Source organism: Xiphophorus couchianus, chromosome 7 (genome assembly GCF_001444195.1).
Source record: "Xiphophorus couchianus chromosome 7, X_couchianus-1.0, whole genome shotgun sequence".
Classification (NCBI taxonomy): domain Eukaryota; kingdom Metazoa; phylum Chordata; class Actinopteri; order Cyprinodontiformes; family Poeciliidae; genus Xiphophorus; species Xiphophorus couchianus.
Genome location: NC_040234.1, coordinates 4,662,009 through 4,675,522, shown reverse-complemented (window position 1 = coordinate 4,675,522; position 13,514 = coordinate 4,662,009). Strand labels below are relative to the sequence as shown.

Here is a 13,514-nt window from a genome sequence, read left to right as displayed (position 1 = left end):
TTCACACCTTTAATCAAACCCTCTGACTGCTGCGCTGCTCTGACTTTTATGACTGTACTCTAAACTACTAGAGAGTCCTCTGTGCTGTTAGTGGTGCAGATGTGAATATTCCTAATCTGATTAAAGTGAAGCAGATTACTGTAGCACCCACAGTGGGGTGTTACAGTGATCTGTGGTAATTCTGAGGATAATTAGATGATCCATGAATAGGTGAAGGCACAAAGACAAACCGAGAGTATCGAGGAAAACATGTTTGAAACGTACCAACGCTAAAGCAACCCTCAGAGCCACCAAAGACAGTTTATAAAGTAACTTCCAGACCTCTCACGTCTGGAAGTTCTGGTCTGGTCTGCATACCCAGAACCAGAACCAAAACATGGAGAAGCAGCATTCAGCTTCTACGCACCACAAATCTGGAACAAACTTCCAAAACAGCTGAAACACTGAGCTCCTTTAAATGTAGACTAAAAGCCCAGCTGTTTAGAGTTGCTTTTGAACCATAATAAATGATAAATCTACCTACATATTTGATGTGTAATAATGATTTTGATGATGGCACTCATCAAAATCTAACATTTGTTGCTGGTTTTCTCAGTTGTTGACTGCATGGTGTTTTTTATGTCTTTATATTTTTGTCTTTATGATGTAAAGCACTTTAAACTGCTTTGTTGCTGAAATGTCCAATACAGCTAAACTTGACTGACTTGATAAAGCAAGACTTCAGTGGGGACCAGATACAGAATCTATATGGGACGTTGTTACTTTGGTCGTTACGCAGAGCTAGTCACCATAGATGAGCGTAGGAACGTAGACCAACAGAGTCAGGACAAACTGGTAAGGTGTCTGTACTGCTCACGAAGTACTACAGGTTGTACAGACACAAGTTTGAAAACCACATTACGTAATAAAAATGTTTTAAAAAAGGCTTTCTCCAAGCAATTCCTTTTTTTGAAAGAAATAAAAAGGCTGCTAATGCCTTTACCACAGAATTTAACAGGTTCTACGAAGGCCACTGCAGTCTTGAGCTCGGGGTCATTTTGGGGGTTCATCCTCTAATAAAGAGAGGCGGGCCTCCAAAATGTCATTAATTGTAGATAAACGTATTTAATGTTAAATGAATTTTCTCATGTGCAAAGTTTATGTAACATTTCCACAGAATAACATTTTCAGGTCATCCTTCCAGGGCAGCAACAATTGCCTCTCTCAGTTATTTTCTTCTGCCTATCAAAGCTTCACCTTTGACAGACAAACATTATCTAACCTATGACTGTAGTAGTTAAGTATTGCAAATTATTACTATGTACATAGGTCACAAGTCCATACAGAAAAGGGGTGTGTTTGTTTGAATAAGGTTTGTATAAAAACTGAAAGTGCTCCAACTCCATTCTCAGGCAATCCGGTCTCCTGTGAAGCTGAAAGGCCAGAAATAATGTACGCCATAGTTCTGCTGGTGGGCTTTCTCATAGCTGCATACGTCTTCCATGAGACGGTGGTGAAGGGGAAGAGTTGCACCAGCAAAGCAAAGTTGCATGGCAAAACTGTGATAGTGACTGGTGGGTAAAGATTTACGTGAAGTTTCTATTTCGTTTCTTTTTTCAATTTTCTTTCATTATTTTCCGCCTGCAGGCAGCAACACTGGCATAGGGAAGACCATGAATCTTGCATAATCTGGCCACTTGAAATTGAACAAAGCTGAACTTTACCACACATGTCATTATGAATACCAGGCTTGTTAGATCTGTCAACACGTGGGCTGGCCTGGCTCTGTTTAGAACTTCCAGATTTCTGCTCTGCTGCAATCTGATTACATGCAAGTCAAAGTCCAGCCCATTCAGGAAGAGGCTGTTTGTGCTTCCTCAGTGCAGCTCCAAGGCAGCAACAATGTTCTACATTCTGCTGGTGCCGGGACTCGTCGTCCTCGCTTACTTTTTCCGTCAGGTTGTGGTAATAGGAAGGAGCTGCAAGAGCAACGCAAAGCTGCATGGGAAAACTGTGATAGTTACCGGTGGGTAAAGTTTCTGCTTTGTAGCGATGATGTGCGTTTGGTTTTTGACCGCTTTCCGCCTGCAGGCAGCAACACTGGCATAGGGAAGACCACGGCCATAGAGCTGGCCAAGAGAGGAGCCAGAGTGATCCTGGCCTGTCGCAGCAAGCAGAGAGGAGAAGCTGCTCTGCAGGACGTCAAGAGGGTGAGAGTCTGCTGGTCATGTCTTTGTTTCTCACCCAAAATAATGACAGTGTTGTTCCTACAGCAATATCTCTTTTTAATGCAGGACAAAGTACGGGGACTTGCACCTGATATAGTGTAGCAACTGTTGGCCAATAATGAAATGCACTGTATTCTTCCCTTTATGTGCTTATATTTTTATTTTTTTTATCTTTGATACTTTGTCTTTTAGCCTTCTGTATTTGCTGCAATATTAATTGCCCAAATTGGGATACGAATAAAATGAATCTGAGTATGACACTGGCGCTACTGAGAATTGAGTTCTGTCTCATTTTACAGTGAATAAGATTGCATGCTTTATTTATTTGGTACTCTACATTGCACTGCCATAGATACAGACCTATAGTTTAACAGTTGACTGATCAGTTTTTAATGTCTGTTTCAGGAGAGTGGCAGCAGCCAGGTGGTGTTCATGCAGCTGGACCTGGCTAGTCTTAAGTCGGTCCGCAGCTTTGCAGAGAACTTCCTGAAGACAGAACCCAGACTGGACATCCTGATCAACAATGCAGGTAGGAGTTCTTGCCTCGGCCTCGATGATATACTGGATATGCTATTTGTCAACAGTCTCAGAAACCCCATGAAGACAGAGTATATTTAAAAAGTAATTTCGTCCTACAGAGCCTAAAGGCTGCGACATAACTTCATCTGAATCTGAACAATTGACATGGTTTCGGTTTAAACCTTTCATACAACGGCGCAGTCCACCTTAGGCGTAACCCTCATGCTACAGTATACCCTCCTATCTGAGAGGCCTCTCCAGTTCCTCCCCACATCCACTGGTTTGGTTTAGGAAACGCTCACAGAGCTAGCGCAACACTTTTCAGCAGACAGCCTCCTCCATTACGACGTTACAGTTTCCGTAGAGAAATTATTAACCACTCACCAGTCTCATCATTCTAGTAGTTATTCAGTGAAAAATCATACAAATGTATGTAATTTCTCATGGTGTCTGATGTTCCTCAAAACTATTTATGTCTTCAACGGATACAAAAACCAGATAGTGGAAGCAGAATAGTTGAAGAGAAATAATATCGCTGTCTGAGCGCATTTCCACTTAAAACACTGCAACTAGCTTCAGACCAATCACACGACACATCGCACAGAGCTCTGTTGAAAATCATTTGACCCGGTCTGGGGTCATGTTTTGGCAGGCGGATGGCACTCTGAACAAAATCACGCCTCTACGTCAACGAGAGCCGGTTTCGGCACTTTGCATGACGTCTGTCGGGGCCTTAAATACTGTCAAATTTCACCCATACCTTAGATGACAAGGATCGTCTGTGTTTCGTTCTAGGTCTGTTCAATTTTGGTCGAACTGAGGACGGGTTCGGGATGACGTTCGGCGTCAACCATCTCGGCCATTTCCTGCTGACTAACCTGTTGCTGGACCGACTGAAGGAGTGCGGACCGAGCAGGGTGGTGAATGTGTCGTCTGGAGCGCACAACTGGGGAAGAGTAGATTTTGACTGCCTGAACACCCACAAAACTCTACGGACTGGGACGTCATTTGTGGACGGCCAAAGAGTTTATGCAGACAGTAAGCTGTGCAACGTTCTCTTCACCTACGAGCTTGCCAAGAGACTGAAGGGAACCAAGGTCACTTGCTACTCCCTCCATCCAGGTAAGCTACATAGGGGTGGTTTCTTATTCAATCCACTGACAAGCACAAGTATTTGACAAAGACTAATGAAAATGTAAGAAGAAGAAAGTGAGTGGCAAGGCACATCACTCAAAGGTTCAGTGAATGTAAAGACTTTTATTGATCACTTTGATCCCATGGCCCTTCATGTCTCCAGGTTAACCTGATGCAAACAACTTTGGAAATGGAAAACATGCATGCCTTGTTTGTTTTGAAGAGTTTGTTTGACCCTAATCCAGCCCTACCAGGAATCTTAATGTTTGTATTTCTTCTGTCGCCTTGTAGATATGGATTCTATTATTTTGCAGTTTTCTTTGTTTATTGTGTGGTTTGACCCCCAAGTTCAGCCGTTTCTCTTTGGGAACATTGTCTATTCCCTTCATTGTTTTTTTATTTGTGAACAGTTCTCTGAAAAATAAAGGGCTCCAAAACATAGAAGCTACCCTGCAATGTTGCAGACATAAGAAATACACAGTCATCTCATAGGCCGCATGTTTACAAATGTTTCAAATATGTTAACGGACCTTTTTTCTTCTTTTTTAGATTTGTTAGATTACCTCAAGTTTAAGCAGAAATAAAATGGCCACTGCAACAATATAGTTGAAATTCTTTGGTAAACTTATTACAAGTGGAGCTTAAGAGATAAAATAAGTGGCTGTGAGTTTTCATTGTAATCATTTTGCACAGGTCAGTGGCCCCAGGATGATATCCAGTCAAAGAACGAGTCTTTTCTACTAGCACCTTGATTTGACTACACATGGCTAAAACTAGCTTATTTATTTTTGTGCTGCAAGCTAAAGCTTTGGCTCTTCCTGCAGGAGTCGTCAGGACCGACATCATCAGGAACGCGAGCCCGACTTTTCAACTGGTCGCGTTGAACGGTTTAAGGTTTTTCATGAAGACGCCTCTCCAGGGAAGCCAGACCACGCTGCACTGCGCCCTGCATGAGGGCATCGAGCACCTCAGCGGGCGCCACTTCTCCAACTGCACCGCCAGAGACGTACTGGCCAAGGCCAAGGATCCGGTCACGGCGAAGAAGCTGTGGGAGATCAGCGAGAGATTCTGTGACCTCTGAAGGGTGTTTTTACTCGTGATGGTAACTTTCAATCTGTTTGCAAACACAGCAACCGAGACCAAAGTTGACACTTTCATGTGACTTTTCTTTAACTTTCCAGACATTGTAGAAAGAGGAAGGGAATTGACTTCCATCCATCCATCCATTTTCTGTTCACCCTTGTCCCTAATGGGGTCGGGAGGGTTGCTGGTGCCTATCTCCAGCTACGTTCCGGGCGGGAGGCGGGGTTCACCCTGGACAGGTCGCCAGTCTGTCGCAGGGGGGAATTGACTTGTTTTAGATATTACATAACTTAATAAAGAGCATTTCTGACATCATAATGCAGCGACTGCTCTTACTTTTTGGCTCTATACTCTTTTTATGGGGAGCTAATGGGACCATCTAATGATGTTTGACTGGCTTATTAGAAACCATTGTACTAAAAGACATTCTAAGTTTTCAGCTCATTATTTACCCTGATAAAAAGGAAAGAGCTGTTACCAATGGAAATGTTTCTGAAGATTAGTTCCTTTGGAAACTTGAACAGCTAATGGCACAAAGCTTTGATTTCTCCATTAATGGTTTTTTTTTTTTTTATGCCTGATGAATAACATGTACCTCTGTTAATGAGGCGCCGTCACAAAGGCTATGAAGGAGCAAGTTTAGTGGTGGAAATGTACATTACAGTTATTTCATTATTTAAATATATGTAGCTAAATTTTATGTAAATTCAAGAGTTATTGTTGTAAATGTAAATTAAATAGACTTCCAGTTTTTCTGGGGAAATTTTTTTTTGACAATTTTCAAATGTTTTACCTGTTAACCCAATAAATTTAGAACCATGAAGCTGAGTTTATTTGTCTTTTGTTTCTAATGAGAGAAGTCTAAATATAACCTGTAATTACTATAAAATGGTGATATTTCTCCAAAATAACCACATTCTTACAGAGTTTGGGTTACAGTTGTATATAGGATTCATTTCTTTAAATGAATCCTTAGGAAACGACATAAAGTACAGCAGTCAACTGGAAACGAACTATGAATCAGCTTTGTCTGGGGACATAAAGAACATTACAGCAGCTTTCTAGCGAACCTTGAGTTTTCATACCACTTTAAATTGTCCATGTTTTTATCACGTCACAGCCACAAACGTCAGAATATTTTATTCAGGTATTTCGCCTGGACCAAAATCAGATCATCTAGAATTGGAAAGTAGAGGAAAAGTAACAGATGGGTTTTCAAATTTATTCAATTTAAATTTTTCCATTTTCACAATTAACCTATATTTCATGTTTGATATGCATACTAAAAGCTAGAAAACAAAAATATGTGATACTTTGAAACTTTTTTCTTTGGAAAGACATGAACTGACTCCACATCCCCACTTTCCTGTAATCACAAAATACTTTATGGTTTTCTTTACTAACTCAATCAAAATCCACGTTGATGTTCACAAACAATGAATCTGACCTCGGTTCCACTTTTCTCTTAATAGACATTTAAAATATTAATATAGTAATTGGAATAGTGCAGTTAATGTGATCTGGTGCATGAAGTCAGTGTGCTGCATTTCATTTGTTTAGAACACCTTTCATCACTTTCCAGATAAACTATTAACATGAATGAACACTGTATACATTATCATGCACATAGTTCAACTCTGAACATGAATTAACGTGCACATGGTTCACCCATGTGTGCGCTAACCTTTAAGCTACTTTTTGGAGATTGCGCAACACTACCATGGTGAAGTCAGTCAACCACCGCCAGCCTCTTTAAGGAGAGGCGAACAGGTTTGTCTTTTCTTTAAGGGATATTAGAAAACTCTAAATATGAACTTCTGTGAAATCAGCTCCATCCTTCACACTAGACTGATGTCCATACAGCCAACTATAATAAAGTTTTGTCATTTTTTGGTCATGTTACAATCAGAAGCATGTTTTCATATTCAATATGTTTTATTGAGCTTCTATGTTACAGTATTTTTTTTATAACTGTATAGTATTTACAGTGAAATTTTGCCCTTACTATACAGTATTTTTATTCTTTATTCTGTTTGCGTGTATAATTTTATATTCTGTCTCGGTGTGAGCCTTTTTGTTGTTATTGCCCTTCATTTTGCTGCCGTTGCACAGAAATGTTCCTACTGCAGGACAACAAAGGACATTTCTGTTGCATCCTGTGTTTAATCAGGTCAGATCTGGAGCTCTGACCTGACTGACTGACTGGCTGGGCTTTGCTTGGGTTAAGTTCTTGAAACGGCTTCATTGTTTTTCACACACCATAAAACATTAACTTATTGCCAAAGACCAGCTGGTGCTGTTTTTAGAAGCAGTAGAAACCCAAATGGAAGTACCTAAATGTGCAAAATGTGAATCTTGCACAATCTGGCCACTTGAAATTGAACAAAGCTGAACTTTACCACACGTCATTATGAATACCAGGCTTGTTAGATCTGTCAACACCGGCTACGTGGGCTGGCCTGGCTCTGTTTAGAACTTCCAGATTTCTGCTCTGCTGCAATCTGATTACATGCAAGTCAAAGTCCAGCCCATTCAGGAAGAGGATGTTTGTGCTTCCTCAGTGCAGCTCCAAGGCAGCAACAATGTTCTACATTCTGCTGGTGCCGGGACTCGTCATCCTCGCTTACATTTTCCGTCAGGTTGTGGTAATAGGAAGGAGCTGCAAGAGCAACACAAAGCTGCATGGGAAAACTGTGATAGTTACCGGTGGGTAAAGTTTCTGCTTTGTAGCGATGATGTGCGTTTGGTTTTTGACCGCTTTCCGCCTGCAGGCAGCAACACTGGCATAGGGAAGACCACGGCCATAGAGCTGGCCAAGAGAGGAGCCAGAGTGATCCTGGCCTGTCGCAGCAAGCAGAGAGGAGAAGCTGCTCTGCAGGACGTCAAGAGGGTGAGAGTCTGCTGGTCATGTCTTTGTTTCTCAGTGAAACTAGGAAGAAAAGCAGCATGAAGCTGAACAATGAGGCAGGATTAGACTGAATATAGAGGGAGAGAGACAGCACAGCTATGACAGCTTGTGTGTTTTCCAAAATATTTTGACACAGATATTTTAACGATGCCGAAAAATTCTAATAATCGGAAAACAGCTAAATATCCTCTGGGGGTGAACAAAAATATTGTCTTGAAAAGAATCTGATTTATCAATATATTCCAATTAATGATCTTAATGTGTACAGCTTAGTGATACAAATTGCACTTCATAAAACTAACCGGGATCCTCAAGGAGCCCATTGCAAACAGAAATGTTTTCAAGAGCAATATTTCTGGCACTATAAATCCTGTTCCAGGGAGTCACAGCCATGCAAAAAAATAATAGTTTATCTTATTTTTTGTCTTTATCACAACAGTACCACAAAATATGTCCACCTCTATGGACATCAAAATATTATTCCCACTTAAAATCGGTAAACTCGGATTCAGGCTTATGGAATCATTTCACATGGTCAGATCATTACTTGTTTTGAAGGAGGTTCCCTCGCATGAAGCTCACATATTCAACTTATACAGTTGTTGTTTTAGTATGTAGCGATAGCAGAGATACTGGAAGTCACCAAAGAAAAAAAGCTTATGGGAGATTATCACGCTTAATGTTAATTATATTTATTATGATCACTTACGGACACACAGGTCCATGGGGCGCCAGAATAGGGTTTTCTTGAAACTATGTAAACGTCCATAAAAAAAATGTAATTAGTATTTAGGATGCAAAGAACAAATTAACTACGGTTTCTTCTACCTATTTCAACCTAAACTTTAGGTCATTCTGACTGCAGGGAATTTTGCACAGCTCTAATGCAATTTTTCCATGAGCTGCAAAAGTAGTCTCATATTACAGCGAGTCAGATTGTAAGCTTATTTCTTTGCCTATGGTTTAACAGTTGACCCATCAGTGTTCAATGTCCGTTTCAGGAGAGCGGCAGCAACCAGGTGGTGTTCATGCAGCTGGACCTGGCTAGTCTTCAGTCGGTCCGCAGCTTTGCAGAGAACTTCCTGAAGACAGAACCCAGACTGGACATCCTGGTTAACAATGCAGGTAGGAGTTCTCGTTTCAGCGTCTTACATTTTTATGAAAAAGTTTTAATAAAATCAATATTTTATCATACTTGGTCACAAGTTACACATGTCAATCTATGTTTTTTTAAAATGATATCCCGTGCACAAGACCCAGTAATTGCGAAATGTAAACCCCCCAAAGGTTTTGGGAGATCTTGGTATCCACCAGACTACACACTAGATGCAGTATTTAGTCAATTATCAATTAAGTCAATGATTCTAAAGTGGATGTAGCCAAGAGACCTGTGGTATCTCTGGAAGACCTACAAGTGTCCACAGCTCAGATAGGAGAATCGTTTGATGGGTGAACTTTGTGCCATATATTCTACAAATCTGACTTTAGCTTCTTAACAGAATGTTCAAGTGTTTAAAGCTGTTCAGTTACACATGAAGTGAATCTAAGTAGCCAGATAGTTTCAGTAGGGAGACTCAGTAAGTCCTCACTTACTGTGGTTAAGAAGACGTAACTCAGAAAGTGACTTTTGGTTCTCCATGGTTTGTCCCAGGTGTCCTCCTGATAGGTCGAACAGAGGACGGATTTGGTTTGATGTTTGGCGTCAACCATCTCGGTCACTTCCTGTTAACCAACTTGTTGCTGGATCGGCTGAAGGAGTGCGGACCAAGCAGGGTGGTGAATGTGTCGTCTGCGGCGCACAACTGGGGAAGAGTGGACTTTGACTGTCTGAACACGCACAGAGATCTGAGAGTAGGAACAACCGGGTTAGACTGCTTTGGGATTTACGGCGACAGTAAGCTGTGCAACGCTCTCTTCACCCACGAGCTCGCCAAGAGACTGAAGGGAACCAAGGTCACTTGCTACTCCCTCCATCCAGGTAAGAACCAATTAAGCGTTGGTAAGCCAACTGAGTTTACCACAGTCAATTTTTAAATTGTGTGCAACTTTGTTAAAATACAACTTTTTTGCAACTTCAAGAATTAGACCATAACAAGGCCTATAAAAACCTTTTCCACAACCAATGAGGCCTTTATCTTTCAGTCAGTTTGACTAACTTGATAAACCTCCATTGTCCTGGTAGGACTTTCTGGGTATTGGCACAGTTGAGTCTTTTAGCTAAAGCCATTGTTTGCACATAAACTGGAAAAGCCCAAAAACATCTAATTGTACGATTAGGAGAAAGACACAAAGCACTTTATACTAGAGCCAGATTCACTCATAAGTGACTTGCCTAGTGGAACATTGACATATGAGAGAAGAGAGATGGAATTGAACCTACAACTTTCCGATTGCAAGACAACTACTCTCCCCACCAAGCCACAGTTAAGATTAAAACTTAAGAAGCTGCAGAAATTTCTGCTTAGTACTACTAGCTTCTGGGACCGTTTTTTCTTTCCTATTATGATTTGCATGGATAATGCAACCAGGAGGGATCACAAGCTAGTGATTAGTTGTGCCGGTTCCAAGACTAGAAAAACGCAGAGGGTTGTGTCAGTGTAGACTGGGAAAGAAAAGGGTTCAAGTCGTTCCACCATGGTGTAGATGGAAAGAGAAATTGAGTAGGAGTTATCCTGAAAGAGGAGTTTGAAAGTAAAAAGTGTCAAACTAGACTGGCTGACGAGACAGAAGCCTAAATTTAAAGGTATGGTGATCAATGTTGTTAGTGGTTAATCCTTCCAAATAGAATATGAGAATCCCAAGAGTTGAGAGTGACGAGTGGTGCAGACTTTAACAAACTTGTTGGTTAAGGGAACAGGGGTCATGAGGAAGCAATGGGTAACCAGGACAGGAGCAAAGAGGGACAGAAGGTGGTGGACTTGGTGAACAGGACATAAAGTTATGTGACTCCAAAGGACAAAGGTTCTGGAAACTCACCCTAAGACTCACCATCATTCTGTCCAGTTTCACTCATGCCTGGAGTGTTCCAGAAACTACATTCATACAATAGCATGTTTCACAAAACACTTCCTGAAACAATTTCCGTGATGCATGCTCCTGCAGGCACCATGTCACTTCCATTTAAAGCACATATTATCTATTACATTTTAGAAAGTCACAGTTTCACATTATGTGCTGTGACAACTTGTGTTGGACAGAGAAAGCTGCATACTAGCTTCCCCATTACAGCGGTAAAATAAGTTAAGCTTATTGTTTCTCCTTGACTGTAAGACCAGGTAACCAAAAAGACTTTATGTTCTCACAGGAAGCATCTTGACTGAACTGCAAAGGAACCAGAGCACAACTGTTCAACTGATACTAAAGAACATTGAAAGGTTTATCTTTAAGACCCCGCTCCAGGGAAGCCAAACCACTCTGCACTGCGCCCTGCAGGAGGGCATCGAACACCTCAGTGGGCGCTATTTCTCCAACTGCACCGCAAAAAACGTCTTCGCCAAGGCCAGGGACGATGCCGCCTCAAAGAAGCTGTGGGAGATCAGTGAGAGGTTCTGTGGCATCTAAAGCGTGTTTTAATCCTCTTTAACTAAAGTTACACATTTTACCTGAGATTTATTTTAAGCAGACTTTAAACCAAGCTCTCCACCAGTGTTTTGTTTCCTCTAGAGAGAGGAGCTCTTGAATGACATAAATGTAAACCTCTCACATTTAGAAGTCAAGCCAGCATCGGTTTTATTATCTGCACTTCCGTTTGCCCTGTTAAGTGTGTATTGTACCAAGAGATTGTAAAGACAACTTTGTGCGAATCTCGTCAGTTCCCTTGAAGCTACTTATCCTGGAAGAGTAAAAATAAAAGTTTTTAATCAACCTGTCTGCATATCTCATATTGACATTAAACAGACATGTACAGTGCAGGCTGATGATGAATGAGTAGCTGCATTGTCATTGACTATATAATTGCACCACCTGCAATTACAAAAATAAATTTGTTTCATGGAAACTCGTCAATTTTGAAAACATTCAGGTTTTTCAATACAATGTTCTTGCACATGGATAGGGTGGTTTTACAACTGTATTGAAATTAGTGTATTTTTTTAAAACTGCAATGGAAACACATGACATCATGAGTCATGTGATCAAGGAGGATGATAGCATGGCATGTTTTTGTTTTTTTTTTGGAGTGACTTGGCACATGAACAAACTCATCCACATGTGATTTTACTGCCACCACTTCCTGTTGTCTTCTTTGTCTTTTCGTCAGCAGTAACATTTGATTATTGGTCATATGGTTATTTCAAGACTAATGGGAGTTTTTTTTATTTTTTAATTGCTGTATTTCCATTAAGCTAATTTATTTTCATAATTCCAACTTGCGCAAGTGTATGGTCAACAGGAACGCAACTTATGTTGGTCGTTGGCAAATTTAAAAACAAGAAAAGCTTTAACCTGTAGACATATTTTCATCTAACACGCAAACAGACATAAAACAAACTGACCTAAAGTAACACAGGGAACTGAAATACTGGTTCAGCTAAATCGCATGGGCACAATAAGGGAAGACAACATGGCTGCCACATAAACAATGCAATAAACCCCCCAAAACACTCTCTGGTATGAAGCAATGAGGCCACCAGCAGTACTGCAGGAATCTCAGCCCTTAGTCAGGAAGAAGAAGCCAAAACAGCTCAATAACTCAAACACAGAGATATTATTACAACATAAAACTGAATTTTAACCTCACACTGTTGACATGTGTGCACTCCACATGGACAGTGTAAGCTGTAATGGAAAAAATAAATGTATTGTATAACAGTTCAAGTAGTGACAACAGAGTAAAACCAAGTTGTGGTGAGGTGTGGATCTCACCCTGTGTGGCTCGCCGTCACCCTCAGAATGAAAATGTCACTTTTCAAAAAGTCATGCGTGTCTCTTCAATAAAGGTAAAAATACGTCAAGTATTTTTTGAGTTTCATGTCAAAACTAGATCAGGAGCATTCTGGCTTATCTGCTTGGTCTGTTTCTTGTCTCTTTTTGCTGCTCTTAGTCTGATTCATCCTCACTTATGAGCCTGTTTGCCATGGAGAAGCAACCAGGGGTCACCCAGAGGTCAACCAGAGGTCCTCCATGGCAAATAGGATCCTGACTTCAGTGGGACACTCAAAACCCTCCACCCATAAGGTGCCAGCCCACAGAGGGGAAAAAAAAATAATTTTGTTTTGTTTCTGAGTGAGGCGTACTGGTTGTTGTATTTTCATCATTTGTCATTTTGATCAAATTTAGTCAGCAAAGCCTAACACAAAAACGACTTATAGTACAAAAAATGTTGGCCAAAAAATATCTGAGACGACAATATATAAGGTGTGCTACTGGAACTGTGGTTATGAATATGAATACAAAGGTTGGTGCAACCAAAGAAGAAATCACATTGTAGCAGTTTGTTCGCCTTGAAGCATTCACACTAATAAAGAATAACGAGAAACTGGAACTCAAGAGTGAAAAGGAAAATCAGAAAACGCTGCAGCTAGATTATTACTGGTTTACGTTCCAGACCAAGACCTGCTGTTCTCATCCTCTAAGATGACCGGACTAAAGGCTGATGTGGAAAAAACAACAGAGCAAAGTTGAACGATTATCCTCCTACCTGGCTAAATAAACACAGCTATTGT

At 40.8% G+C, this 13,514-nt stretch overlaps 2 protein-coding genes across 2 annotated transcripts; both read left to right on the top strand.

Moving 5' to 3' along the window:
- Positions 1-1,414: 1,414 nt before the first annotated feature.
- On the top strand, positions 1,415-5,771 carry LOC114148279 (dehydrogenase/reductase SDR family member 13-like). The gene is made up of 6 exons (XM_028023445.1): positions 1,415-1,553; positions 2,071-2,189; positions 2,613-2,736; positions 3,522-3,848; positions 4,685-5,069; positions 5,213-5,771. The coding sequence occupies exons 1-5, from the start codon at positions 1,430-1,432 to the stop codon at positions 4,939-4,941; spliced, it is 951 nt and encodes a 316-aa protein (XP_027879246.1). The 5' UTR covers positions 1,415-1,429; the 3' UTR covers positions 4,942-5,069; positions 5,213-5,771.
- Positions 5,772-7,486: 1,715 nt separating this feature from the next.
- LOC114148280 (dehydrogenase/reductase SDR family member 13-like) lies at positions 7,487-11,717 on the top strand. Its single transcript, XM_028023446.1, has 5 exons — positions 7,487-7,649; positions 7,715-7,833; positions 8,853-8,976; positions 9,503-9,829; positions 11,156-11,717. Exons 1-5 carry the CDS (start codon positions 7,487-7,489, stop codon positions 11,410-11,412), a joined length of 990 nt encoding a protein of 329 aa, XP_027879247.1. The 3' UTR covers positions 11,413-11,717.
- The last annotated feature ends 1,797 nt before the right edge of the window (positions 11,718-13,514 follow it).

Bases quoted from the DNA above. Each gene is read 5' to 3' on its own strand.
- LOC114148280 (XM_028023446.1), top strand. From the start codon at position 7,487: ATGTTTGTGCTTCCTCAGTGCAGCTCCAAGGCAGCAACAATGTTCTAC. The intron at 8,977-9,502 runs GTAGGAGTTCTC...GGTTTGTCCCAG, and splicing joins CATCCTGGTTAACAATGCAG to GTGTCCTCCTGATAGGTCGA. The intron at 9,830-11,155 runs GTAAGAACCAAT...ATGTTCTCACAG, and splicing joins TTGCTACTCCCTCCATCCAG to GAAGCATCTTGACTGAACTG.
- LOC114148279 (XM_028023445.1), top strand. From the start codon at position 1,430: ATGTACGCCATAGTTCTGCTGGTGGGCTTTCTCATAGCTGCATACGTC. The intron at 2,737-3,521 runs GTAGGAGTTCTT...GTTTCGTTCTAG, and splicing joins CATCCTGATCAACAATGCAG to GTCTGTTCAATTTTGGTCGA. The intron at 3,849-4,684 runs GTAAGCTACATA...CTCTTCCTGCAG, and splicing joins TTGCTACTCCCTCCATCCAG to GAGTCGTCAGGACCGACATC.